General features: G+C 41.4%; 1 protein-coding gene across 1 annotated transcript; it reads left to right on the top strand.

Moving 5' to 3' along the window:
* Nucleotides 1-369: 369 nt before the first annotated feature.
* LOC106721642 lies at nt 370-27,855 on the top strand. The gene is made up of 2 exons (XM_014516646.2): nt 370-674; nt 24,259-27,855. The coding sequence occupies exons 1-2, from the start codon at nt 651-653 to the stop codon at nt 24,988-24,990; spliced, it is 756 nt and encodes a 251-aa protein (XP_014372132.1). The 5' UTR covers nt 370-650; the 3' UTR covers nt 24,991-27,855.
* Nucleotides 27,856-27,954: the final 99 nt, after the last annotated feature.

Raw genomic sequence — 27,954 nt, 5'->3', positions numbered from 1 at the left:
AAGAAGTGGCACAGTATTGTTGTCGCAGTAAAAATTGAAGACCTTGGCTGTGTCGTGCTGAAATGTGGTGTTACGTGGGTATTTCTAACGAGCGCAGACGGGGCGGGTTTATGACGTTTAATGTAAGGGTACAAAACACACATCTAAACTTATTTCAAAATTCAAGTTTCTTTAGATACCATTTACTTATAGTTGAGTTATTATTGAAGAAGACGTTTCTTTTTTCTCCTCAGAAACAAAAGAAACGTCGATAACTATCAATATTCAACTCGATCGCTCCTATTTCCTTCTAAACTTTTTATAACTCTGAAGACTGTTTACAAGTAAGTGAGATTTTCAAAACCTCACTAAGCCTGCTGCCTGCCTGCTGCCTGGCAGCGGTGCGGCGGTAGTAGAATCGGTTCTCGACTCGTTGTTCGTGGAAACGAGTCGCAGGTGGGCGCTGCGGTGTGCGAGGTACGAGCAGCGCCGCGGCACCGGACTAGTCTCGACGCGTTCCGCTCCGCCATTCGCCATTCGCCAGTCGCCAGTCTGCGCTCGGCCGCCGCTCGGAACGCTTGTGCCAGTGACGCCGTGCTGTGTGACACATTTGACAGTTGTTGATCGTGTGTTCGTGTTATGTTTTCTTATCGGAACTATGGTGTATCCCCATGAAAATGTGGAGTGATTTTCAGGTAAGATATAGATATATACAATAATAATCAGTTAAAACAATTTAAAGGTACAAATTTATAAATTTCGACTTTGAATAAATCTTTATTCGCTCCATCAAAAGTTGTGACTAAACATTTTTAAATACTGCTGTACTGTCGTAGATCGTTTTAAGCTTGTATTCGAATAGTTTGAGATTATTTTATGTTTATAATCACATATTTGTACTTTTGAATTGTTGATAGTTTGTGTTTGAATTATACAAATCTTTCCTGTACGGTTTATCCAAATGTTTTATTTTAAATTTAGAACTTTTTGAAATCATAAAATGGCGGTTTTAAGTTAATAAAATTTAACAATTTAACCTTCCCTAGATGTAAAGCGTTTCAAGAGAGACCAAGTACGGTACATTTGACGCATTTTTGTTTAAATATTTGTAAAAAATAATTATTTGGTTTCTTTTCCGACTCCTCGTAATTTTTATGTTAAATATCATTTTCGCGAAAGTAAAAACTTGTTAAACTTTTCTTAAAATAACGAATTTGTTTGAACTAACTATTTAGGATATATTCTTTTCCGTAATAAAACGTTATGATAAAATTGTTTTTGGGGCATTTAACTGTTTTCTTGCGTTTGTTCTTTGAAATTTTGTAGATTGTTATTTTGATGATCAGTGCGCGCCTTTTTTTGAATCTGACATGACTTCGTTTCCGCCGCGACCTGTCAAACGTCATGTGATAGATAGAAGGGCGCGTTCGGAGTTTTAAATCAAAGCAAAGCGCTGTAGTCGCCTCGATAACTGCGTCGCTCGAGCTCGAGGCGAGCGAGAACCTACAGAAATAAGCGCCCTCTGTCTCACTCTGGCGCGTAGCAACGTCCCGCTCTTGCGACTGGTGTTTTTGTGTCGGAGCGGGTTTTTTGTGGCCGCCGAGGCTGCCGGCGCCGCTCGCTCGGCTCGGCCGCACATTAATTATCGCCGACTTGGCTCCGGCGCGAACGCACTTTACTTTCTATGTTGAGACTTTATTGTCTTGCTTAAAATTCGGCAACAACTTAAGTGCGCGGTAACCGGCAACTTAAATCTTTTGTTTACACTTTGTTAGCCAAAATTATAGAGTTTTCCTTGTATTATTCCAAATACAATTTCACTGTCATTTTGTAGTTAAAAATAGTTTTTAAGCAGTTGTTGCTATGACAACGGCTGGGTGAATTCTCGAATTTAAAAATGAGTTTCTTTTTAAGTAATCTTAAACAACCCCACTGAATAACATTTTCTATATGAATATAGAATACTACTTTCCTTTATTTGATTGGAACAAAAGATGTCTAAGAATTGTTTACAATCGCTAATGATCGTATCAAGAAGATATATGTTTTGATAAGACCAGGTTTTTGTTTTGATTTCTACAAACCTTTGGATAATTATTACTATAGTCTTTATATTAGTACAATTTTTTAATAATTTAAAAGCACATTCTACGAAACAGACCTTAACTTACTTTTAAGTAAGTGTTTGATAAAGGATACACTGGCCAAAATATACTTTTTATAACTTACATTATTACAATTCTGTAATAATACAAATTAAATTTTTAATGTAATTTCATGTACATTTTAATTCCAAAAAAAAACCTGATTATTTTTGAAGTAAAACATCGGGGGCCAAAAGTAATAATTGTCTATGACATGTAAAAGTAAAAAAAATCTCTTTGTGAAACTTTTCCTATAGTAATTATTCCCTTTCTTATCTTCAAGACTTGTATTACATCTACTAATGCCAATTTGATGAAACGTCGTGAAGAATCCTTCATTTTACGAGTTGTCAGAAAGCACGTGGCGATTGAAGTTGTATACAAGAGGCATTGCGAAGCCCGATCATGTGTTCTATGCAAATATTTGACAAGATAAACAACGCGCCTAAAACGGGCCACGTGCTACCGCTGGGCCTGTGCGTGTGGGGGGTGGGGGCTAGGGGTGGTCGCAGGGTGGGGGCGCAGTGCGACTTGTTGCAGTCACGTGCATCCGTCATCCGGAACTCTGTAGGAATTGAGCTGGGAAATTTTGTAAACGTTAGAAGTACTTTTATGAAATGTAAGTTGCATTTTTAATGTTATGAAGATTTTTTGAGTTATTGACTTATTGGTTCTGTAATATAAAGGGCAAAGATTTGTTTGCTTGTTATAGCTTAACTTGGTTAAACATTTTAATTAACAGCTATAAAGTTTGTCTTCCACGTGGAATATACGATAGCGAATGAGACTTAATAAATGCGAGATTAGAGATAAAAAAGAATTTACGGTGAGAGCTGAGAGTAGGCAAGGCCGTGAGTCGTGCAGCGCGGCGTGCGCGGAACATCTCGACGCGTATTTAATTACACCTAAAGCCGTTAACAATCGAGCACGTGCGTTAAACTTTTGTAAACAATAACAACAACAGACGAATGCATTCACTACCGCACGACTGAGACGTCATTATCATTTATGCTAAACGCACGTAATTATGTAAAGCAACAACCGACCTTGTGTTTTGACATATGATTACGGCCAATTACGTATTGTGTTGGTGAACTTGAATAATGTAGATTAAGGGCTGCCGTACACCGACAATTTTATGCATTCAGCAGCGGCTTCAAAATCTGCGGACTGCTTAAGCTATCCGTGTATTACGGTCCTAACTAACTTTGGCGCATTGTGATATATGTATTCTTGTGTTAAATGTTGTGTTTTAGTTTATGTGACTATGACACTTAACTCAGTCACCAAATAGCATCAGTTACCAAAAAACCATTGCACGCAGGTAACAATGCTTTACGCCACACGTCAAAGTTTAAACTATCTATCAAGTATTGTGTGTCGGTGAACTTGAAAGACAATTACAATAATGTAGGGCAACGACACGAAAGATGAATGGACGCAAAACACCTGTTTAGAATGTAAAAAAAAGACGACATCGTTCCAAACGTCAGGTGTATGCCGAATTCAATGCCGCAGATTATATTTTTATTACCCTCCTATTGAGTTACACTGTTTGTTTACGTTTTTTTATACGTCGGAGATTCGGCTTATGACACGGTCATTTAGCAGAAAGTGCTGTAATAATTTATTATACTTAGTTACGCGATTACGCATCGTTTTTGCTGAACACAATGATTGTGTTTAAATTCGATTATTTACTACGTCGATGACAAAATTTTGCACATTTTTTTTAAATCGAATTGCAAATTATCGAATGGTTAACAACGCAATTTCACTCATTTAATTTCTAACATATATATGTTTAACTTGAAAAAAATTATGTAACTTACTTAATTACAGACTGTTTGATATTGTAGTAAAAAATAAATACTAGAAAGGTTTTAAACGCCTTAAATCATGAAATACTTAGCAATATACACGATGAACTGTAATGATGACACTATAAAAAAATCAAATATCTTACAATCTAAATAATGGGGTAGTATATAGTTGAATGAATTTGAAGATGTATATAAAATTGGTAAAGTGCCGGCCGTCAGACATACATTCCCGTGTCCCCGCCGGCCCGCGACCCAATTACAACTCGCAATAAAACAATATATATGTCGTTGAACTCAAAGTTCGATAAGTAAACATTGCAATGCGCGCGGAGACATACCGACGGCGATAATTTATGTAAACGACATTGTATAAGACTGATGTTTTTATGAGCGCTCTCCACTTTTGACGGTCAAGTTCACCTGCGCCCGGCTCGCTTCGAACTTTAACTATTCTCTTTTTAATATTACTCCCTCGTTTTCGTGGAGCTATTAAATAAACCTGGTTGGTTATATTTTTAAATGGTTTTAAGTTGTATGTATTCAAAGTAAACAACATATTATGAGCAAGTAAACTTTATTGTTAGAATGTTACTAACTCTAAAACACCCAAGTGTGACCTTAGTTTGAGCCTTTCGTTAATGTTGTAACCGTCATACACGTTAGATGTATGTAATTTTCGGGATTATATATGACTAGCTGACGTCCGTGACTGTGTCCTTTCAGACTATGTTTTACATCTGTGCCAAATTTCACCAAGATCTGTTGATCCGTTCCGAAGATACCTTCAAACAAACATCCATCCATCTAAACATTTACATTTATGATATTAGTAAGATTATTGTTCAGATATCTCCATTAATACTTAGTCCATATATGTATTTGGAAGAAGTATTGTACATTATTGTATTGAATTATGTTTCGCAGCGAGATAAGTTTAATGGAATGCGTTCATAGCATTTGAAAAATGTAATTACTCTAGTATTTACACACGCGCACACACATACATAAAAACGTAAACATTTATGCCGTTTGTTTGTAAATCGTATTTTACTACAGACGTCGATCGGCGTGTAAATCTCGTTTAGGTATAATTATAGCGATAATGGCTTTATTAATAACACGCTACGAATCTATTTCGTAGGTGGAGTGACTATTAATCATTTTATGAATGAACGAGTGTTATTATTTATGCGGGGCGACCGGTCAACGATATCGGCACGGAGTAAACGTCATTTTATAATCATAAGCTCATAAATAAACGCGGTGACGTAGAAATCGGAAGGACGGCGGCGGCGGTCGGCGCCGGCCACGTGGCTCCCACGGTGCGTTAACTCGCGCATTATGTAACAATGTTTTGACATTAAACAAAACAACGTGCGACACATTTAGCGCGCGATCGATGAACTTGAGCCGTTTGCTTGCGTTTACGTTCCGCATTACGCAACTCTCGGACGAGCGAGATTAATGCATGCTGGATTATGGCACGCGATATCATTTCAATTTACGTTCCGTTTCATTCACGGGCCGGAGCTGATGGCGTGGTGCAGCGCTGCGTTCCATTCGTTTGTTTGCAGTCACTGTCACTTGCAGCAACACTCGTCATCGTTTACGTCGCTCGGCCTACATACACGATCGATTCGGAAATCAATATCGAAGTCTTCATACTATATGTTATAGTTTGTACATAATATGTAACAACTGGCTAACTGCTGAGTTAGATGCATTAAATGTTATCAAAACTGTCGCTAATTAAGTAAAAGCCTCAGAAGTATGAGATGAACGTTCTTGATTAAATAAACTTGTGAAATGCATCGTACTTCAGTGCAGTGATTTATTTTATTGTGTGGCGTGGAGGTGTGCTGCGGTGAGATGCGACGGGGCGCGAGTAAACGTGTGTCTTACTATTAACTACAAGTTTGAGTTCAAGACGGAGGGGTGAAGGGAGTACGTCTTCACCCATTGACGGTTGAAGCGCTCCGCGACACTTTCACTGCTCCGTTATTGCAGTTACTACGCGCCTACCGTGCAGCGGGGGGTGAAGGAAGGGGCCCGCGGGGGGCGGCCGCACCCCAATGCATTCACCCCTCGACGCCACCCCGTGCAGGGCTCGCCGAACACAGGGGTACGGGAGATTCCCCAATTTAAGATCACATTCTTCTTTTTTGACATTTATTTTAATCTATGCATTGTGTATCTTCTAAGCACTGATAAATCTCATCTCAATTCTCATTATCATTACCAAATTGTCGTAACTATTGAATGTAGACACATCCTGACCTAAGACAAATCATTTGTATTTAGCACAAGCTAGTGAGTTTATCTAATTATTAGTTAATTTCACTGACCATTAGCGACATAATGATCTGTCAATAATGTGTCATTATCATAAATATCATGAAAACAGAACGAAAATGTCTCCGTTTAAAACGCACGATAGAGAAATTATCGATAACATATTGAACTGCAGTACTCATGTTTTGTAGATCCATATATGATCTTGTTCGTATGCGAGTAGGTAGTTAAATAGCTTATTTACTGTAAGGATAACGACCTCGTTACGCAATACAATCACGATCGTAGCCGGCTCGTCACAGATAATCGAGCGATAGCACGTCAGCAATCAATCTATTAACGATCGTATCTCGCGTCTAGACGCGGCCGTGGCGGGCGGGTTAAGTGGGACAATGTTAGCGAGGGCTCGTATTTGCGTAGCTAACCACGTGTGCCCACCGGGCCTAGTGACAAGTGCTCGTGGCGGAAGTTTGTAAACATCGCCGGCCTTGCTCCCGACGCGACGCCCGGTGCACCGCCGCGTCGAGCCGCGCTAGTCACGCACCGCATCGATACACTTTCCCGATCCCGACTATCGATGAATGAATTCTAATGCACGTCGTTACATAGGGCTGTCATATTGACTTTTTGTTATCGATAAAAATCTAAGTCAAGGACGAATCACGACCGGTATTTGATTTATTATTTTTCAAAGTTTGATATTGTTTCTTGGTAAATGTTTACCGGGCAAAACTGAGCCGCACGTTTTAGGATGACATGAGTCGAAGTAGTCATACTTTTATCAACAGACTGTGTAAAAAAACGACACAAAAACAAATCCTATATTGAATTTAAAAAATGCGTCTGCGTGTAAGTTAATCCCTAGTTTTTCATTGTTTAGCGATCAGAATTCAGACTTTCCATCTATTTTACAGGAAATAGAAAAGATAAGAACGAACTAATTAATTTCTCGCTGCGATCGTATCTTAGCGTACGCAACAATGTCGATACTTATCGATCGGATCCATTCATTACACTAATGCAGTGTAATGAGCGTGCATATTTTACGCGTCCACGTAACGGTGACGTAACAGAGAGCTATCTAACGGTAATTAGATCTATATTTAGGTTCGAGTGGAGAGTGCGGCGGGTCAGTGGGCGGCGAGCCGGCGAGAGCCGCGACTATCAGTTGATTGATGGCCGATAGATGGATAGATAGCGCCGCCCGACATTGAACCCGGCCCGTCCGTCCCGGCGCTGCAGCTGTAAATATATCTGCGGACTTCCGGCGCTGACGTCACGCCCGTGACGTAGCCTCCCTCTGACGTAGCGCCTACGTCACGCCGCTCTTTCTGTTTACACTATAAAACTGTATTTACATTGTTATTGCATTGCGGCGGGCGGCGACTTATCTTTTATTGCCTCGCCGGAGTTTGCGAGTTGGAGGCGCGAGAAACGATTATATGTATTTATTTTGTTACCGGCTCTCGGTCGGTCGGTTCACTGTAACTGTGCTAGCTTTGATGCTAATCAACTGTTTGTTTACTTATTTGTTTATGTTTTGCTCGGTGTGTTTGAAATTCATTACGCATATGATGGTAATCGTTTTCTGATGCCTTAATAACATCAATATAAATTGATTTCCATAACAGAGACACTACCATATTTTACTTTTTTGTTGTTGGTGTTCAACGGAATCTACATTTAATATAAAGAAATTAAATTTTCGTCTCTTATTGTTTGTTAGATGATTTCATAATAGAATAGTTAATATCTGTAAAAAAAATTAAAGAACAAAAAGCACATAACATTTAAAATCATAAAGAGGTTCGTCTGTGACCCGGTGTACGAGAGATTGTTGTTAGTCATTTGAGTAGAAGCTCCTGGGACTAATCTTCTAAGTGCGTAGCGTTAGGGGGAGATGAGGGGAGCGTTGGGCGGTGAGAGGGGTGTTCATTAAAAATTCATTCTTATTTCGTAGCGCCGAGCCGTAATCAGCCGCAAGGGGGCGGGGGGAGCATGTTCTAGCTTTTCTCATCATTTTATTTTATTGCTGTTTTGTTTTATACAGCTTATGTGTTAGTTTCTGCAATAGGACAAAATTTAACATCGCCTAGGCTTACGAATGTAGGTCTCAATTTTCGTTAGCGGTATTATCAATTCACAATTTTGAGTTTTGTGTACAAAACATCAGCATAAAACAAAGGTGGTATAGGTCTATTTGTCTTTATATGATGGAATTTATAATTACTGTAAACTGTAAAAGGTTCACAATACATTCTTGTGCAGGATAGAATAAAAGAAATATAAATAAATAATTTAGATATCGATGCAAAGCCTTCACATTAGACAGTTTTAGCGAAAAATTAAGTTCATTGTTTCCTTACACTACTTATAGTTGATTAGTACAAAGGTGATGGAGCGTTATCTCAGTTTTTTTTTCGTATTAGGATAATAATAGTAATGTAGTGCGCGGGTGTAGACATGTTGCCGACGGGGTGCCTCCTAACCTCACCCCAACTCTTGTCTTTTGATCTCCCTTACCATTTGCCTACCACAATTCAACAAACTCGCTACAGTTCTCGAATACAACTAGAAAATTTTTTTGGCACTGATGTTTTTGAACTTCTTTCAGTATGGAACACAATCAATTAAAAACCTTTTAATTATTTTAGAACATGGGTGTACTTAGAACGTTATTTTGTAAATATTTTTTCACAAAATACCTACTATATCTGCGTATACACATATGAACTTGTTTTTTGATATTTATGAACTATGATATGAAAGCCATAAATATTGCATTAAAATTTTCTATTTGTTTTAATTGCTAAATAAAGTAATGAATATAAAGTTCTTTTTCGAGTCGCGATGTAACATAGTAGTGGTGCAGAGTCGACAGATTCCCCCTACACACGATCTCACAGCATCCCCGCCTCCCCGCCAAACCCCACCCCGCCTCGCCCACCTCAATCTACTTTAGTACCCCCGGAGCCCGTGACGTCACCACTTACAGGTTTTTGGCAATGAACACAAATGACAAAGCACATTTTGCAGTTACACAAACACAATGCATTCGTAAAAAACCTGCATACTTTATTACTATGATTGTGTTAAAAAATTGGTTAATTATGGACGATAATATATTGTTACTATTTTATATAAAAGTTTCATTTCGAATGATGTACTATTTAAGTAAAACTGTTCTGAGGGATTGAAATTTTTCAACCTTTCAATTTAATTATTTACAACACTATAGGCGTTTCAGATCAGCTGATCGTCCTTTCATCCCTCACTTTATGTAATTAATCGGTTGCTATGCGCCATACCTTCCCAATGACGCAGTGAAGTGCAAAAATTTAAGCTACGTGTGTCTCGTTTTAGTAATTTAATCGCCAAAACTCAACAAAACTATAAGGGACTTGACTATTACATTCGATGTAAAATAATACGAAAGAAGGATTTAAAAAATTCCATATCACACCTCATCGATGGCCAGAGTTTTTATATTAAAACAATAAGCCTGCTATTAACAACTACCATTCGAAACGACCTCATGAGGTCTCTAGCTATTTATCTCGTTATGTCATGCAAACGCCGCAAAACAATAGCGATTTCTTAACCATCCGTAACAATCGCAAAAGCAATGTCTATTGTCTTCAAGAACAACTAACAGGTGCCTCGGTTGTGGAATCTTATTGAATATTAGAGGTAATGCGGAGCGACCCGCATTCTCTGATTAGACGGCCCTTCTACCAATTGCTTCTGATCATTTGATCTACATGCCTGACATTCAAACTTCACAATTTTTATTACAGCGACATCTACCGCAAGTGACCGTGAATAAGAAAGGCACGCGTAAGAATAAGACATACTCATCCTTTATTATTCCTTTGTTCTCGTCATAAATGGATATCTGAGGTGTAGTGTTAGCTAAAAGATGTTATGGCAACATTTCTATGATTCTATTATGAAAGAATGAAAGATCGAAGAAAGAAATCGTATTCTTTTTCATACCGGCTTAGGTAGAGCAGCGACAACCTGGCTTTTTACCACATTTTACTGGAATAATCGGAATATTAAGACATTTTTGCTGCATTCGAATCCAATCAGGCACTTAAATTTTTTTTATTGTTTTTGTCTATAGCATACACAAATATTTCAAAGAAAATAAAGATTTGAGTGAAAATAAAAAAAAAAGTTCGAATTTCAAATTCTGGATTTCAGAATCAAAACTGTCGCAGTGTTCGTCGGTGAGCAATTTAGTGTTGGGCAAGCGAACGTGTCGGGAAAGGCGGTGTCGGACTCGGGGGCCGTTTCTCATGGCTGGGTGTTGCAACCGGCACGGCACAGCTCGCCCGCTCACCGCAATGCGCCTTGCGGCCTGTCGGCTGTCGGCTGTTGGCTGTCACGCGTGAGTCGCGCGCGTGTGTGCGTCAAGCCACTTTCTCCATACTTTCGTCGCGCGTTGCGCTAAAAAACCCCAGCTCGATTAGACGACGGCTTTAATTCAAACGATACTACTGCACTTCTCTCGATTGTTAGATAGGTGCGCGTGATCATGTTTACAGTGCTCCCTTGTTTGCTGACACGAGGCTGATGAGTTACAAACTTAGGGAACTACTATGTTTTCATATCCTAAACAACCTTTAAATTTTAAATTATGTATTTTATTAATTATTTTAGTGTTATAATTTTGGCAGTGACAACATTGCTTGTTATCCAGATGACAAATTCCAGCTGGAGTCTCGACTAAACTATCCTTAAAGAGTTTATAAGCAACAGTAGTTCTTAAATTAACAAAGCACGCCGCATTGCTGTACAACGCTATGTGGAACAATATTGCTGGTAGCCGGCGCGGCGAACGGCGGTCACCAATCCACCGCGCTGGCGTCAGCGTCTGCCCGCTAATAGAGCGAGCAAACACTGCGCCACGCTCGCTCGCTCTCCGTCGTATAAATATAAAATCCTTTGAACAAACTCACAATTATAGCTTTAATTCGCGCCGAAACATCGAACGAGTAAAATCCATTTGTTGGTATCGCGCGCCTGTCTAATTAAGCTCTGTCATAGACTCTTCGAAGGCTCTATTACGAGCCGCCTCCAAACTTAGCGCAGCAAGCTATATAGCACATTTCCAATCCGAGCTCCGGACGGCGTAATTCGACTCCTATGCGACGGTTTTAAGGTCGATATTGGGCGGGCGGGGGTGTGGCGGCTCGCTCGGTGTGACAATTACGGCGCTGCGGCCCGCCTTCGCGCCGCCGCAATCGATAGGCCTAGGGCGGGGTGAGGGGCAACGGCGCGCGAGGAGGGACGAGGCGGTCGGGGAAGGCCGGGACCGGTCATTACTTATGCAAAGCGGCAGTGGCAGCGGCCGTGGTCGCTCGGGTCGCTCATTACTGCCGCTGTAGATGCCCATCACCAATATTGATACACTATCGGATAAAACACTTCAAAGCACAAATAATGGGTTTTTTTTGACTATACATATACTAGACCTAACCATGAAAGTATCAGCGAGTTTGTCTATCAGGGGTCCGAAACAATATATCGAGACCTAATCTGCAAGTCGGCAATGGGCAATGGCATAACGGATCGCAATCCCAGTCCCAAATTCGGGGGTCGTTTATTGTCCGCTCCCCGGGCGTACCCTAACACCGAGGGGTGCATCGCTTCAATACGTATTCTGACAAATATCCGCTGCAATACGAATACAATATTTAATATTGACATTGAAAATAAACTTTAATTACAGAGTATTTCGCGTCTTGCCCTTTTGCAGTTAGAAAAACACGACTAAAGTTACCCCTCTTGAAAAATGTCAACAGTACTCGGGAAAATTTTAAATATTTACTGGGACAGCTTTTCCAGATGAATGTTGCGAAGAATAAAAAAGTAACATCGTTTTAAAAAAACGCACAAGAACAAAAAAAAAACATGGTTCTGAATTGACACAAATTCAACTAGAAAACCAGAGTAAAAAAAGGTTACGGCTCGGGGTAAATTTATCAACGTAACGTTAATGAAATGCAATGAAAAGGGAATCCGAGCTGAAAAGTGTACAAGTGGAATTTTATTTTGTTTTCGCGTCTCCGTCGCTCGCTCGACTCGCGGACTGTTAAAAAGCAATGCGATAAGTTTGCGCGCGAAAATTCATTCCCGCGCTTTGTAATATCGCCCCCCGCTAGTGGCGGTGGAGAGGAGTCGCAGCCCCCGTGCCACACACCCCCTGTACGCAGCCAGGGTTGCCGACGATGTTTATCTTTTTTGTTAATTGCAGCCACGAAGAGTTTAATTGAAAATTCTCATAATAAACTCTATGCTGTTGACATACATTTGTGTATTTTTCATGGAAATTTATCATAAAAGAACTTTAGTTATATTTACACTTGCTCTGAAGTTTTACCTGATATACACGATTTATTGTCAAACTAGCTTTTCTACGAAGGGTTTTTAACTTTACATTCGTATATTTCTGTCTCTGCTTTAATTCTTGATATCTTGGTGAGTATCATGATACCGGAGATAATGTGCTGACCAAAAACATGTACCAACATGTCTATTATAGCAAAATCGCCAATCAGATGTTCCTCTAGTAGAAATAAAAAGATTCTCATAACTAGTACAAATTGCTGTAAATATTTCTTTTGATGAATGTTATCCAAAATTAAATATATAGGTGGTTTTAATACTGTGGCAACCCTCACACAGTTTGGTATATAATGTAGGAGGAATGAGATTCAGTAGCAAGGCGTTCGCCGGCGAGGACGCGTCTACTGGATGCTCCCTTCAGTGCCAAATTCACGATTTACTTGATAAGTTGGTAAAACTTCTATTCGAAATGTAAATGTTTTACAATTGATTAAAAAGCTTTTACCTGGCAAAATTAGGATCTTTGTCAATGTCAATTAGGTATATAAATATTATATAACATATTATATAAACGAGAATGATTTCGAGAAGGTATCCAGTACTTATACAAGCAAAATATTTCACTAATCAGATTGAAACAAAGACACTTGTCTAGCTTTACGAGTAAACTTCAAGGAACCAAAAGCTTGAGTGTTAAACAACTTTGTCAATGACTATCATCTCTATGGTCAATGTAGTACTATTTCCACTGGCGCAGTCCCGGCTGCACGGTTGAAATCCACTGCTCATAGTAGAAATGGGGTCTAAGTGTTTTATGTAAAGCGTCGTCGCGATAGGTCATGTATTTGTCGCATCATATCGCATCGCTTACCTAGTACAACGAGTTATTCTAAGGTCATCAAACTATTATTTAATATTTGGCATTATCAATATTTGTTTACGTAATTGCTGACAGCTAATTAGTCATCGTTGTTTACTAACGCGATGTTTTTAGTTCCGACCTCGCATACGAATGCCGCATTAATATATAATTTCCATCACAATGCGTTATCATTCCGACGGGTATCAATTTGAATGTAAAAAAAATATATGTTTCTGCTATTTTATTGACACGCTCATCAATGCTTTATTGTAATTTTTTTATAGCAAACAAAAACATAATTGAATAAATGTCTCCATAGTTTAGATAACATTAAAAAGTAAAAGTTCAATAATATTACATTGTTTAAAATCTTTAAACATTCCGATACTCTCTACTATAATTCCCTTATTAATCTATCCCCCTATGTCCAGGTTAGGTTTGGTAACTTCAAATTTTTGAACTGCATATTTTTAATAAATTTCCTTTCATACAGAGAAACAATTATTTATTATAATATTAAACAGTTTTTTCATCAATCATGAATCCTATATCTATTAAAATTTTAATATCATAACAAAATGTAGTGATAAATAATTTAAAACGCAGTTCGTCAATGTAGCAAGCGGCGTATCTCTTATCACAGGCGTTTCTTATCACACTTCAAGGTGATGGTCCGATGTAACACGATTGCCGCACCAGATACTGCCTGTAATTATGAACGTGGCTTACACAATTCTGTTATATATTTATTTATATTTATATATCACGCGATGTGAGGTAGGTTTTGATTTAGTAATAATACGAAATTATTTTAACAAATAAATCACTGGTCACACAAAATCTTTGGAGACATATGGAATTATAATTAACGTGATTGGTAAGTATAGGAATACGTCAAATATAGCTTGAGCTCCAAACAACACTGTTATCAAAATTGTACAATAGATAAGTAAAAAAGCTGCTAGTTGATGATTAAAATAAAATAGTTTAATTCGTATTTTAATATTAAACGAATACATCTCTGTTTCAATTAAATATTACACACAGTTGCACTAACTTTTAAATTTTAAGTAAAAAATAATATCAAATTTAGTACAATACATGTGAAAAAACGTTTGCGAGATCGCGCGGGAAACTGTGCGGGTGATATATAAATATCAAGGAAGGCCACGTGGTCGTTTGACGTTAACAAAGTTTTCCGATGCGGAGGAACTTTGTGACATGTGAGCGGTGGATACAATATGTGCACCCGGCGCGGCCCGCCCGGTCCGCCTGTGACTCAGCGGCGCGGCGCCCTCGCGACGTCTCTACCTCGCCCCTCGCCCTCCTCTCGTCTACCTTCATACAAAATTTATACCCACCCTTTACCCCAAGAATATTATTATACCTCCTCCATATTGCTCAGAAGCAACCGTAACACTGACGAAATACGGACCATTATCCTTCGGCGACGAACGAAAAGACAAAGAGTCTTCATCTATTTAAACGAAAACATACCCTAAGTCAATGGGGATATAGTTAGTTATTTATTATCCAAGATGAGTCATGTGCTACTATAGGCAACGGTGACGTCATGGGGTTCGTAGCCGTTCAAAGTTACTTGCCTATACTAAAGGTGTTGAAAAATTAACATTAAAATATTTTTTCCAATAATTTTCTGTCTACTTAGGTAATTCACTAGTCTTTATAGAGATAGGTACTATATAAAATACACACAACGTATGTGGTGGATATTTAATATAATAGGTTTTTTCTAAGCTAAAGTAAACAGCAAAGGCGCACAGAACACGGCACGTCATGGCACGGCATGTCGCGGCGGGCTGCTAGCGGTGAATTCTCTCCCTTAATTCCCTGACTGGCACGATGTTTCGCGTCTCGAGAGCGTGTGCTCTCTCATCTCCTTAATTCGTCCTTCGCCACAGCCCCCTTAATTCTCCCCTCCAGCAGGGGTGGGTGCTCGGTCTCTCGTTAAGCGGAGCGGAGTCGACCTCCCTTATTTATGTCGGGGGTGTATGGCGGCGGGTGGGACGGGCGGCGTGGGGAGCTCTATCGACGTTCCCGTACGCCCTATCCATGTGCTGGTGAATTAAGAGCGAGTCGGCTTTCATTTTGCTTTAGAGCTCCACGCTCGTGTGCTCGCCTTTCAGCCGAGCGACTTTATGAGCTCGGGCACACGATTTCATACTCTAATCTCGAAGGCGTAGAGTATCTAACTCTCCGATGACATTTCGCCCGCCTTCGCTTATAACCCGGGCGAGGAGGTAGGGTTTTTGCGAATACTTTTTTTGACGTACGTTTTTTATGTTTTATTCGCTTAGGGTACGGTAAGATACCTACCTAGATAACAACGTCTCATAGAGGGTGGAAAATACTCGGTGGAGTAACACTTCGAAAAGTTTTACCGTATCAACTATTGTTAATTAGCAAGAAATAAAAAAATTATCGTGTTAAATATTTTGTTTATATTACGCATCAGAAGATGCAGGTAAACTAGAAAGATTACCACGAGTTTGGTAACTTTTTCGCAGTTCTTATGCTTTTCGAGAAATAACGAAAAAAATATCTTCAAGTTTCATAGTAAGAGCGACGGGTGTGGGTGGCTGATTTTACGCACAGCGTCTTCAGAGAAAGTGAAATTTAGCCCAAGTTCGGAGAAATACAACGGCGCCACCCCCACCCCTCGCGCCCTCGAGTCGCGAGCCAGGGGGTGGCAGTCGCCGAACCCGGCTTACAACAATTAAGTTTATTCGCTCGCAAGTTTTCTATTTCGTTCAACAAAAGTAGCAACTTCTCTTGCTTACACTAATTTAAATTCAGCGGCCCGCGCAATACGTATTGGTAGGAATACCACGTTGGAAGAGTACGATGCTTGCTTAAAGTTGTCCATTAGGGATGATGTTTGCATTCGTATTGCGGCGTCGCGCAGTCGGTTATTGTTTTTCGCGTTTCGTGTATCGCTGTTGAAAAATCAGGAGCGAGTGGCCTGCAACGGTTGAACGACCTTTGTGAAGGTGTCGCTTTCGGGCAGGTTATTTAGCATGGAGGGGGGATCGACGCGCGCGGGGCGCGAGGCGCAGGGTCTGCGCAGCCCCGGCCGTCGCCCGGCAACGCAACTGGGTCACTCCGGGCCGCACGGCACTCCTCCCCCTCCCCTAACTCCCCCCATTACCAATTATGTACACGCTCGTTACCGGACACGCGTTTTTCAATCACATCCATATTTAATTGGACATCGCGTTCCTGAAAATGTGTTTGAACCGCCATGTTTTACGGGAATTTTATTTAAATTATGCACTATCCCTTGCATACGATGGTACATCTCTAAGAATAAATATTAGATACAAAATTTTTAAGTATATGTATTACTGGGGACAGCATCGCATCTGAGTATTACGAATTGGTATATTGGAATGTCGGGCGGCATGTCCAATGATTGGTTACTTCTTAGATCGTCAGAGGGCCTAACTTGTTGCACGATGCACCGAGGCCGAGGGCGAGACGAGGGCCGGGCGCAGGGCGCGGGTGGCGGGCCGGGGAGGCTCTTCTCAATGGGCGAGATGTCGCGGCCGACCGCGACGCGCGTATGTAGATCCCGTCATTGATAAGCGTGACCTCGCCCTTATCTCACGCCCCCGGGATTCACGACGATAATGTGTTAACATCTTTGATATGTCTGATCTAAAACGTAGATACCGACGTACAACATTCAATTTGGTGCACAAAAAGAGATTTTCCTTTTCTTGTATATATTTCTTTAAGAAACGAGACACACTTCAATTTTTTTTTTATATTTTCAAACACAACAGAAACAATGTTGTGAAACAATCTTCAAAATATATTACGGAGTGTGTAATGTATCATTTTAATCATAATTGTTTTTTGTTCTATTAATTCGTAATCAATTTAACTAATATACTTCGAGTTCTTACATACAGTCAATATTGTGATAAAGAAAAGACTTAGTTACACTCACAGTAAATTGGTTAAACATAATAGAGAATCTTAGTTGCCTGAAATGACCTAAAATTATCTGTCTTGTGTAAAACGAATAGATGATTGTTCGATTCTTGTTTTCAATTTAAAAAAATTACTTGACGAGTCAATGCATCATGTAAATCGTAGTCTTATACAGTATCTGTGTTTATAGAAACAAATCAGGCCCGCGGTAACGAGGAGCGTAAACGTCGCACTCGTATGTATCCACTTAATTTGGCAAGGACGGACGGCCGCATTCGCATAGCAAGTGCAACCTTGACATTGGTTATCGCCCTAATGTCGCTAACGGTACCATCTCGGTACAATAATAATAGTGTAGCGATGAATGGCAAGCGGCGGGCAGGAGCGCGGGCGGCGAGTCATTACGCGGCCCCCCATTAATCAGTGCAACAATCGGCCGATATCTCGCTATTTACAATCGCGGAGCACGTGTTCCGCGCTCGTAGTACGCCGAGTGTATTGACCCATTTAGATAACTCGACCTTCGCGCGGCCATTGTGAGCGAAAAACATAAAAATAAGTTTTATTGGCTGTCGTTTATGTGTGCCGGCGCGGTCCCGTCGCGTCGCGCCCGTCACGCTCGTCACGATCGTCTCGCCCGGCGCCCGATCGCGACGTGACATTTTTATTTTATCCCGCTCTCTTCCGGGGATGCTCGGTGCGTGCCGGTGTGCCGTGACGTCATTATCTGGGAGCACGCTCTTGCCCGCAGGCCTCTGATTTATTATCTGGAAAACCGCACGCCGGCGCTCCGCGAATTCAGGTGATTTATGTTCGTCGGTAGGAGCGTAGCGTAGCCAATGTCAGTGCTAAACGCCGCTAGCGCCTTGAACCGGCTGCGATCCTTTGACAGTCGCTGCATTAACACTCATCGCGTATGTAAACTTGCTAATCGACCTTTTAATTAATTCTGAATTAACATTTTGACCTATTAAAGTTAGCTTAAGTTTTCTGTTTCTTTGTGTATAAATAAAATGTCGTCTATGATGTTAAGTTATATCGCATTTCGTAAAGATAGTCATGGTAAAAATACAGAATAGTCTTCAATAATGTCTAAGAAAAGATACAAAAGTTTCTGATTTGAATATGTGTATATTCAATGGAGATGTGAGTCTTGTAACCGCTGAGTCAATTGCGCTGAGTATGGTTAGATGAGCGGAGCGGCGTCGCCTGCATTCCTTTCCCGTCATTCAGCCGACGGCCGTTCGGGGAAGCAGTGCGTCATCTCGCGCTAACAAAAACTATACAATTTTCCCTTTCATTGCACTGCAGCAAGACTGCGATTGGAATAAACGCATAACGCCACGTCCCGCACGCGCCGCGCGCATCGTAAACAATGCTTTTCGGGAATTCCCCTTGCCTTTATGCGGGAACGCATTCCTGAGGGATGCCTTTTGTTTACTTCCGCACGTCTCGCTCGTCCGTCTTTTGTTTGTCGTCACCTTCGCATTATATTTAACTGCTATATGAGGTTGCATAACTGTCCGCTCGACGCCGTCATTATGACACTTGTTGCCTTTGTTCTTAGTGTAAGTGGCTTAACCTTCCTGTATTTAAATCATTGTTCGAGTATATTCTCGTAAAGGACTTCCGAATCGGCCAGTGTTTCGATTTTTAGATAGCTTCCACTTTTGAAATATTGTTCATATAACTATCACATACAAAGCATACTTTTACAAATTTTATCTGGCTGTACAGCGCGCCCGGCGGCGCTTGTTTCACATTATTCGACAAATGTCTGTGTTTTCTTTGCTCGGTTTAGGTCTAAAAAAATCTATTGTGTCATATCACTATCCCTTTGTAATTTCCTGGTTTACATCTGGCTGATTTCCTTAATATCTTAAGACGTTTTCCGAAAGCATTTCAAATACTAATTAAACTTAATATTTGATCTCATGAACAATGACTATATGACCTGAGCTATTTCTTGCGCCGAAATGATCCAAACGTAAAATTTGGGACGGAATATGAATCGTATCGAGCGCAACAGCGAGGCGTGAAATAAAAAGCTCGCATCAGAAGCTGGTCGAGCGGTGACGGCGGCCGGCGCGGGCGAGCGAACAGGATGTGGGACTGGTCCGCGCACACCGCCGCAAGCCGTGCACACATACACACACACTGACGCGCGCGGCCTCGCTGCCGCCGCTCGCCGCTCACGGAAATGTGCGTGCCAACGGAGCGCCAGGGTTGCCACACACAAACCATTATATGGGACACGATGGAACCAAATCATACATGCTAACCAAACATACTTACTAGAAGTAAGATGTAGAGTGATGGAGGAACACGATAGATGTATCTTTAAAGATATTAAGGTATGGCAGTACGAAACGACGAATGGTCGTACAAAAACATGGTGTGTCGACCCCACAAAGTACGGGGTAATGAAGGTTAGACAAATAGACAAGATAATCACTCGTTGTTCTACTGTGAATGCAATATAAACATATGTATTAAGTTTTGTTTGTACCTAAAATCATTCATATATGAGACTATAATAATTGTATAATTATCTTATACACTGTACATACCAGTCTTGTTGAAACAATAAAGTTACAGGACTATCCGATGAACAGACACTATCATGGAGAACCATTCGCTGCCTTGGCTCTTGCTTTGCGAACACAATCCAACGCCGAATACGATCGGCCAGTTTTTTTGCTTCATATTATCTTTGCACAACTTTAAAAAACAACTCTTATAATGCATGGAAATATCACAAATTATATAAATGACTTTCCGCACTAGATAATCATACACGCTATAGTTTAAAAAATACATTTTGACAGCAAAAATCGACACAATTAAGAAAACTAATGTACAAAAATTGAGCGAGTGAATGAAAAGAATACTAATTAATAAATGCAGGACGCCTTATCTATGTCAGACAGATCTCTAATCTTAAAACCATAAACAACTAGAGCGAACAGGTCCGCGGACACCCTTCGTTCGAATGAATGAAATTACCGAGCACCGATCACGTGCTCTATTGTGCTCAAAGGAACGTTAATGGTTAATCGGTCATTCAATCGGCGCCTCTCGAATTTGATATAGCAGATTAACGACACCTCTTCACGGTCTGTTTATGAATGAACAACAAAAAATACTACTATGTACGTCTCGTAGTAAAAATCTCACACACGTCTTTATTTACACATTTCTACAATCATTGTTCTCGTATTGGAATGTATAAAAATAAATGCAAGTAGAATCTCATTATATGAACTCGACTCTATTCTGTATACCAATCGTAGTCGCTACGTGAACAACTTATTTGTGATTCGGAACGTAAATACCAAAAGTCAAGAACGCTTTCAAAACGTCATCAGACCAAACGGCTTCCGACAATGGTACTCCTTTGTAACATTCCATGTATTTTATCGTTGATACAGGACACTTCAAAACATAAAGCATTAAATTTTTAAAATTGTTAAAGACAAGAAACAAATGGGATTCCTATTGTTACCAAATTATATTAGATAGAAAGATATAGAAGAGATAGAAAGCATATTCTACAGAAATACTGTAGAATATCCTTTCTAACGTGCTTTAGCAGTTGAATAGCAGCATGTTTTCTCGTTCGCTCTGTCCTTATAAAACAGAGCTGCACCCCACGCTATCTACCCCGTTTATAGTTCGTTATAATACAACGTTCGTCGTAGGTAGCTGTAGCGCTAGATAGAAGCTACGCGATGTTATTATACCACGCAGCTGTGTGAGTGCACGTGCAACGAGCGCGCACACAGTCGCCGCGCCCCTCGCCTGCCAGCTCACTGCACCCCGCGTCCCGCCTCACCGCACCCCCCCTGACCCGACGTTCCGTTCGCCCGACGACAACGTCGCCGCGGCAAGGCTTGCGCTGTGAGCTGTGGCTGTGAGGCAATGCCGCGTCGCCATCTATTCGCTTCTCACAATGCCATAGAAAGTCTCCGGTTGACTCAAACTTTTCCTACCATTCCGAACGAACTATGCACCGTTCCGTCGGCCCAACGAGTTGTTATTTCGAAGGCGTCATATTAGAATTCTTTATGATAGTCGTTTCGGTATAAGCGGTGGCTCCGAGCGAGGAACGGTTATAAAATGCCGCATAGGTATCCAGCGCTGACGATAAAATAAACGTCAGACGTTTCCAAGTTTCGAGCGGAGAGAAGGAGCGACGCGCTGCGCATCAGAAAAAGAACTTTACGACGAGATTAGAAAGAGCGAGCGGAACGGCAACGCCGCACAGCCACGTTCCGAGCGTCAATGCGGCAACGCCGCGCGCCAACGTCATTTACTAAATTTATTTTCATGAGCGCTAGCGCTGGCGACACCGCTACATACGTACAGCTCGGCTGCCGCGTGATAGCGATGAAACCTCGTGGAATCGTCTATTTCTGCATATTGGAACTCGTCGCGCTCGGTTATAATTTAAATTTTAAACGCTAACAGGGCTGGCTGGTCGCGTATGCGAGCGCACATTAAAGCGGCAAGTTTCCTCGCGGCGATAAAGGTGACGCAAAATGATTATTCGCAGCATTGCGATGACTGTCCACTGAGTCAATGCGACGTTCGCTCCTCGCAGCGCTGTCGCCACAGGCCGTGCCGCGCATTGTGCGCTTTGCGACTGTATCCAGCTCATTTCTTATTGCACTACTCGCGTTTCATTTCACGCAACGCCTTGAAATCACTTTTGCGCTCGTTGTGTCATTATAAATTATAATAACCGCAGATCATTAACTCACGTAACAGATAATAAAAAGAGCAAATGTACAAGTTCAGTACACATATATCAATTATTAATAAGTTCTCGTTAGTATTTAATTATAAACTATAGGAAAATATTCGAATAGGAGGCTATAAGTTCTGTGAAGACGCGTGTCCCGCCTAATTGTCGGGGCAGGTGCAAAGGCATCTGCCGTCGTATGGGCTCTGCCAGCTATTTTTTACTTAACTCGCGACGTCCAAATGATACACGTTACATGTTGCCAGAACGGGTTGCGAAATAATCCTGCTGCGTTGAACTATAAACTAGCTGTGCACAACCGAAGGTCTAATGAACACACGGACAACAGAGCCAGCGGGCATTCCTGTATGACTACGAGGCATGTCCGTCATTTCATTAGCTTGGTGTGGTTAAGATGCAGCTGTTTGGCAGTGTTAGTGTTTATAAATATAATAAATATATTGTCGGGCGAAAAAAGTTTGTATTTCAAATAAAATTAAATAAAATTCACCTTCAGGACAACTTGATTTGTTGATAAATATGCGTGTAATTTAATAATACATTTCTTTCCAACGCATATCATTATTTGCATCAGAGTAATGGTGCGGTACTGCATAATGTGGCTGGCGTAATATCCATTATGTATCGGAATGCGGTGTGTCGTACCAAGTTCAACTCTTACAAAACTTTATATATAATACAGACGATTTTATAAATAATCGAATTTATTACATACAACTTACAGGTTAACAAGAGCATTTAAACGCACAAATAGCACTTTAAGTTCAACTTTTTTTGCATTATCAAATTCGAAATTGAACTAAATAACACTATCAACTTATTTAAAAAGAGTTTTTATATTCGTATACAATTAATCCCATGTGTCACATAGTCGACTCATTTGACAGCTAAATAATTGTCAAAATGTCAAAAATAAAATGCTACTTTCGAGTGGCTACACCGCAACGCAGTGTTTTGTTTTATAAATTGTAGAGGTGGCAAGCGTGAAAAAAATTGATCCTAACACACAGGTAAATAAAACGAGCATCTCCATTTGTCTTAGTTGTACTATCATCGGTTGCTCTATCTCCCGTACCCACGTAAACTTCGAAAAGACCATCGGTCTTTTGTGTCGGAAATGTATTTCGAGTGAAGAATGCCGTACCTTCGGATGGGTCGGCAAATCCCACAGTCGCATTGCGGAGCACGGAGCCCTCACCTACCTGGACGGACCCCTATAGGGGTTGCTCCACGGGAACATATTGTTACCAAAAAAAGCGGGAAGGGTCGGGACGCTGACAAAAGCGACTCAGAATTCGGTTCAGGTATCTACTAGTTACAGTCACATAAATTCAAACTGGAGTTTCAACACATTTCTTAGTCACTGTGAACTGAAGCGTTTAACTAAATGCGATATAAAAAATTTAAATTATTTACTTATTTTTTAAATATCCATGTTTCAAATACAATACTCTCAGCAGTATTGATAAATTGTGAACTGTGACAGACTTTTTTTTTTAGGTTTCCCTCGAATAACGGATGTTATGAATTCTCGTAAATTTAAAAAGAAAGTTTTCGACAGTTTTTTCTAAGATTTTTTAAATTTCATATCAAAGTATGAGGTAGGTAGTATATTACGAGTTGCTACAGTACTCTCTGTTCGGGGTCGGGCGCACGTGTAGTGTAGAGACCTTACGGTACTCGCATGGCCACTGCGTGCGCCTGCCGCTCGCCCGCTCTGGTCCTTTATGTATAGCGCTCCACGTTTCTCCTGTCTCGCCTATTTATTAGGTTTCTGTTACAATTATCTTTCATGCAATATTATGTGATATTAATTGCAATTACGGCCAAATATGTTTTCTTCTCGATACATATGATTAAGTTTGAATAAACTGTTTCAGGCATAGGAACATGAAACACATACAAGTTTTTGAATAAATGTTAATTGAAATTTAAATTTCACTTCTAAAGATGCCAGCATGTTTTTTAAGATTATTTATATAACATTTCTTTTTATCACAACAAGTACTGCCATCTAGCGTCGCTTTCCGACAATTGTTTCTATGGTTTGCTGTGTTAACATGAGTGGTGTGTTGGTTGCAGGGCTCTGGCGGGGGGTGCGGCGCCAAACGGCGCGCCGGGTCCCCGTGCGAGGGCGGCATAGGTGGCAAGGCCGCGCGCTGGGAGGATTCAATCGCGCGGCTGGAGGCGGTGGCCGCCGGCGCGGGCGGCGCCGACTGCTGGCGCGAGGAGGACGAACGGCGCGCCTGCCGCCGGCGCTGGTGCGGCGGCTGGTGCGGCGCGCACGACACCATCCGCGCCGAGAACGGCAAGTCCTACCTCGAGTTGGGCGGCGCCGCGGCGCGCGCCTGCTGCGACGGCCGCGCGGCCGGTCGCTGCGCTTCACGACGCTGCTACCGCGAACGCCGGCTCAAAATGATGAACCTGTGCGCACTCAAGCTGGCCAGGTTCCGACAGACGGCCGACCCTTCGCTGCGGCGCTCCGTGCTCGTGTGCAACACGCTGCGCGGTATCGAGCGCGAGATGGAGCGCGAGAGCGCGGAGGAGGCGCCCGCGGAGTGCTCGGGCAGCGCGCGCTGCGAGCTGCTGAGCGCGCGCGACCCCGCCGCAGGCCGCGCCACGCCCTTCCCCGTGCCGCCCGCGCCCGACCGCGACTCGGGCTACGGCGACGAGGAACGCGCTATCGACTGGGGCTCGGTGCTGAGCCTGTCTTCGCGCTCGGCGCTCGACCCGCCCGAGGACGCGTGGCCCGACGACTGGGGCTGGTCGGCTGGCGAGGACAGCTTCGTGCGGCTACTGGTGCCCACGAGTTAGTGCACGGCGCGCGGGCCCGCGCCCGCGCCTCCGCCACACTGAGCGCCTGTGATACGCCGCCGGCCCGCGGCGCCAGCTGACGCGGCATCTAGTCGGAGCGGCCACGAGCCACTTAGTATTACGTTAATCAGGGAAGGTGCTAGCTTCGGACGTGACGCAGGACCTAAACGCGAGCCGAGTTATTTTTGATAGTTTTATTTCCTTTAAGTGAACTTCAAACCGAGACTAAGTGATGTGTGGACGTTATCGAGCCGAGAAAGCTCGGGTGTTTGACGAGTTTTTTGTTGAAATTATTGTGTAATTAATTAGATGAAATGCTATATTTATTACGTTGAAAGGGAAAAGTGATAATTTGAAATTATTTCTGTCTTGATATTTTCTATGGTGCGCTGCCGAGCGGGAGCGTGATTTCTGGTTATGTTAAAAAAATTACTACTCGTGGAGGTGTGACCTTTTTGCTGTCGATATTGACATACCTCCGAGATTTATATTTACTGTTCGCTCGCCATCATTCGCCTTAATTAATTTCTGATAAACAATGAAAAAGGTCTCACCTCTCACGATACAGATTTACGTCATATTTATATTTGTGTGGACATGTGCCGATGTATTTGTACAGCGCGAACACAAAGTCTGGCGTCGCGCGGTCGGTCGGTGCCGGTGCCCGCGCCTTATGTTCGCGCTGAGGACAGAAAGCTTACAAATTGTAATTAATAGACCAAAAGCGAGTACTTAAATTAACCGATGTAAATTCATTAGTTCCGCATCCAACACTTGTCATACCGCAATTGGATGTCAATTATGTCGCCTTGTCGGATATCGCCGCGTGCAACACACGTCTGCATTAAAATTTGTATATCACCAATGACCATTGTTGTATATTTAAATACGCCCTAAATCGGAATTGTGTAACCTTTAAGTCCCTGTTTGCGCGCTGACGATTATTCTGAAGCAAGTAAAAGTTGATTACACGAGGTTGGCTTTTATTGATTTAGACATAATTCTACCACGAAGTTGGCAGTTCCTATCACTTATACTAGTTAAATGTTCGTTTTATTTTTAATGCTTGTCAGCGGGCAAACAGCACGACAATTTGCCGTAGACCGAATAAAATAGTATCAAATGCAATGTGATTTGAAAAATAAAATGATACAACAATAGCAACACAAAAACCCTGACTAACTCAATGATGACCTATCAGCTGATACGTTGTCAGAAAGAGCTCAAATAATTTACAAAGCGGCTGCTATGTCCTCATTAAGTGCGACGGGTTGTGGCCAGCCACGTGAAATGGGATGCTACGAATCGACATCGGGTTTTGTGGTCAGTGTTAAATGGTGCGAAGTCGTTATTTAATTAGCGCACTTTATATTTTATTTGAGGAGCGGTCGATTGTTTTTGCTCGCACGGCCGCCCGGACCGCACGGACCGCAACGTCGACCGTCGTCCCCACGGGCCGACGACTGCATGGACCAAACATTCCTACATAGCACGACTCAATAGAGCAAAGTACAAATTTCAAAGTTATATGGATTAGTGCTTCGGCGCATGTTTGTCCACCGTTGTCAATTACTCAAATATTTGAATTGTGATTCGGTAGCTAATGAGAGAAAACTCTATGTTCTTAAATTTAGTGTACATATTATATACGGAGTTGGGCATTATGGCGCGATGATCGCAGCCGTTGTAAATAAATTATGTAAAGTATTAATTTTAATAATATCGATATCGACAAGCCGAGTGGCGCTTCACTCGACGACTGGGGCCTGGGTAGGGAGGAGCCGTGTTTGTGAAGCTGTGTTGTTACGATGCAGCCTTTATTCTGTCCAGTACGCTCGAAACAAGTACAGATTTACAAGTTACATATTATAAATGCATTTTACGATAAGTCACAAGAAATTCTCGCCGCTACTGTTGAAGATCAGATAATTTTAATTCTTGAGTTCTGAACTCATGCCCTCGTATTATAAATAGTTACTTGTTTCGATTCTAAGATTAATTTCGCATACGTACCTACCTTAATGATTTTTTGTTGAACATGTCCGTATGGTTGGTTGTGATGGTTTACTTAAGTAAGTTAGTGAATTATGAATAAAGTGGTCTGTCTACTTTAAATATAATCTATAATGTCTCGCACATTTGTACCGACAACTCTAAACACTGTAATATATCTGTCGCATTCAGACGCATGACTTTACAATGTACTTAAGATAATCAGATGTATTTTTTTCATTCTCAAATTTCTAAATTTCCTCACCGCTGCGACACGAATGCGACAGAGATATCACTTCCGGATGCTTGCAATCGTGTACAAATTAAAACGAAAATACCTTAGTAGACTCGTTTTGGCCTTTCGTCCTGTCATTTTCACAAAACGGGCCAAATTGTACAAAGTAAAGTTTGAACATAAATATTGTGCTCACTGAATAAGTCTCAATTTTGTTGTGTGAACTGTGAGTGTGTGAGAGAGGCGAGTGGTCGGGTTCTATTTTTGGGTGGTTTGGAACTGTATTCTCTTCTGTTCTTTGTGTTACCTAATGCCATATCGGGTTGGTGCGGGGAAGCAGGGGCCGTGGCGCTCCGCTCCGGTACTTTGCCTCGCCGCGCAGTTTTGTGATTGTGACGCAGCAATAATTGTCGATAGAACCCTCGGCGCATCCGTCTAATTTTACGCGCGTCGTTTCAAAGAAACGTTCGCGACGTCACCATACGTAACTTAAATCTAATTGTAATTAATTCTTTTAGTTTTTTTCATTGTCATCGGTTACCAAAAGTGACAGGATTTTATTAAAACATTCTTGTATATTCTAGGAAGAAATACTCTCATTAGGAAATGGCGAAATCAATTTTGAATAAAGTTTCTAATGTTTGCACATCGAATTGTTACGTTCCTCATGTTAAAATTTTATTCAAAATTGTTTTTCTCCTATTGTCTAATGCAAGATTATATTGTAATATATTATT

This window comes from Papilio machaon, chromosome 17 (genome assembly GCF_912999745.1).
Source record: "Papilio machaon chromosome 17, ilPapMach1.1, whole genome shotgun sequence".
NCBI classification, from domain to species: Eukaryota; Metazoa; Arthropoda; class Insecta; order Lepidoptera; family Papilionidae; genus Papilio; species Papilio machaon.
Note: the sequence above shows the minus strand (reverse complement) of the source record. Positions and strands in the feature narration are given on the sequence as shown.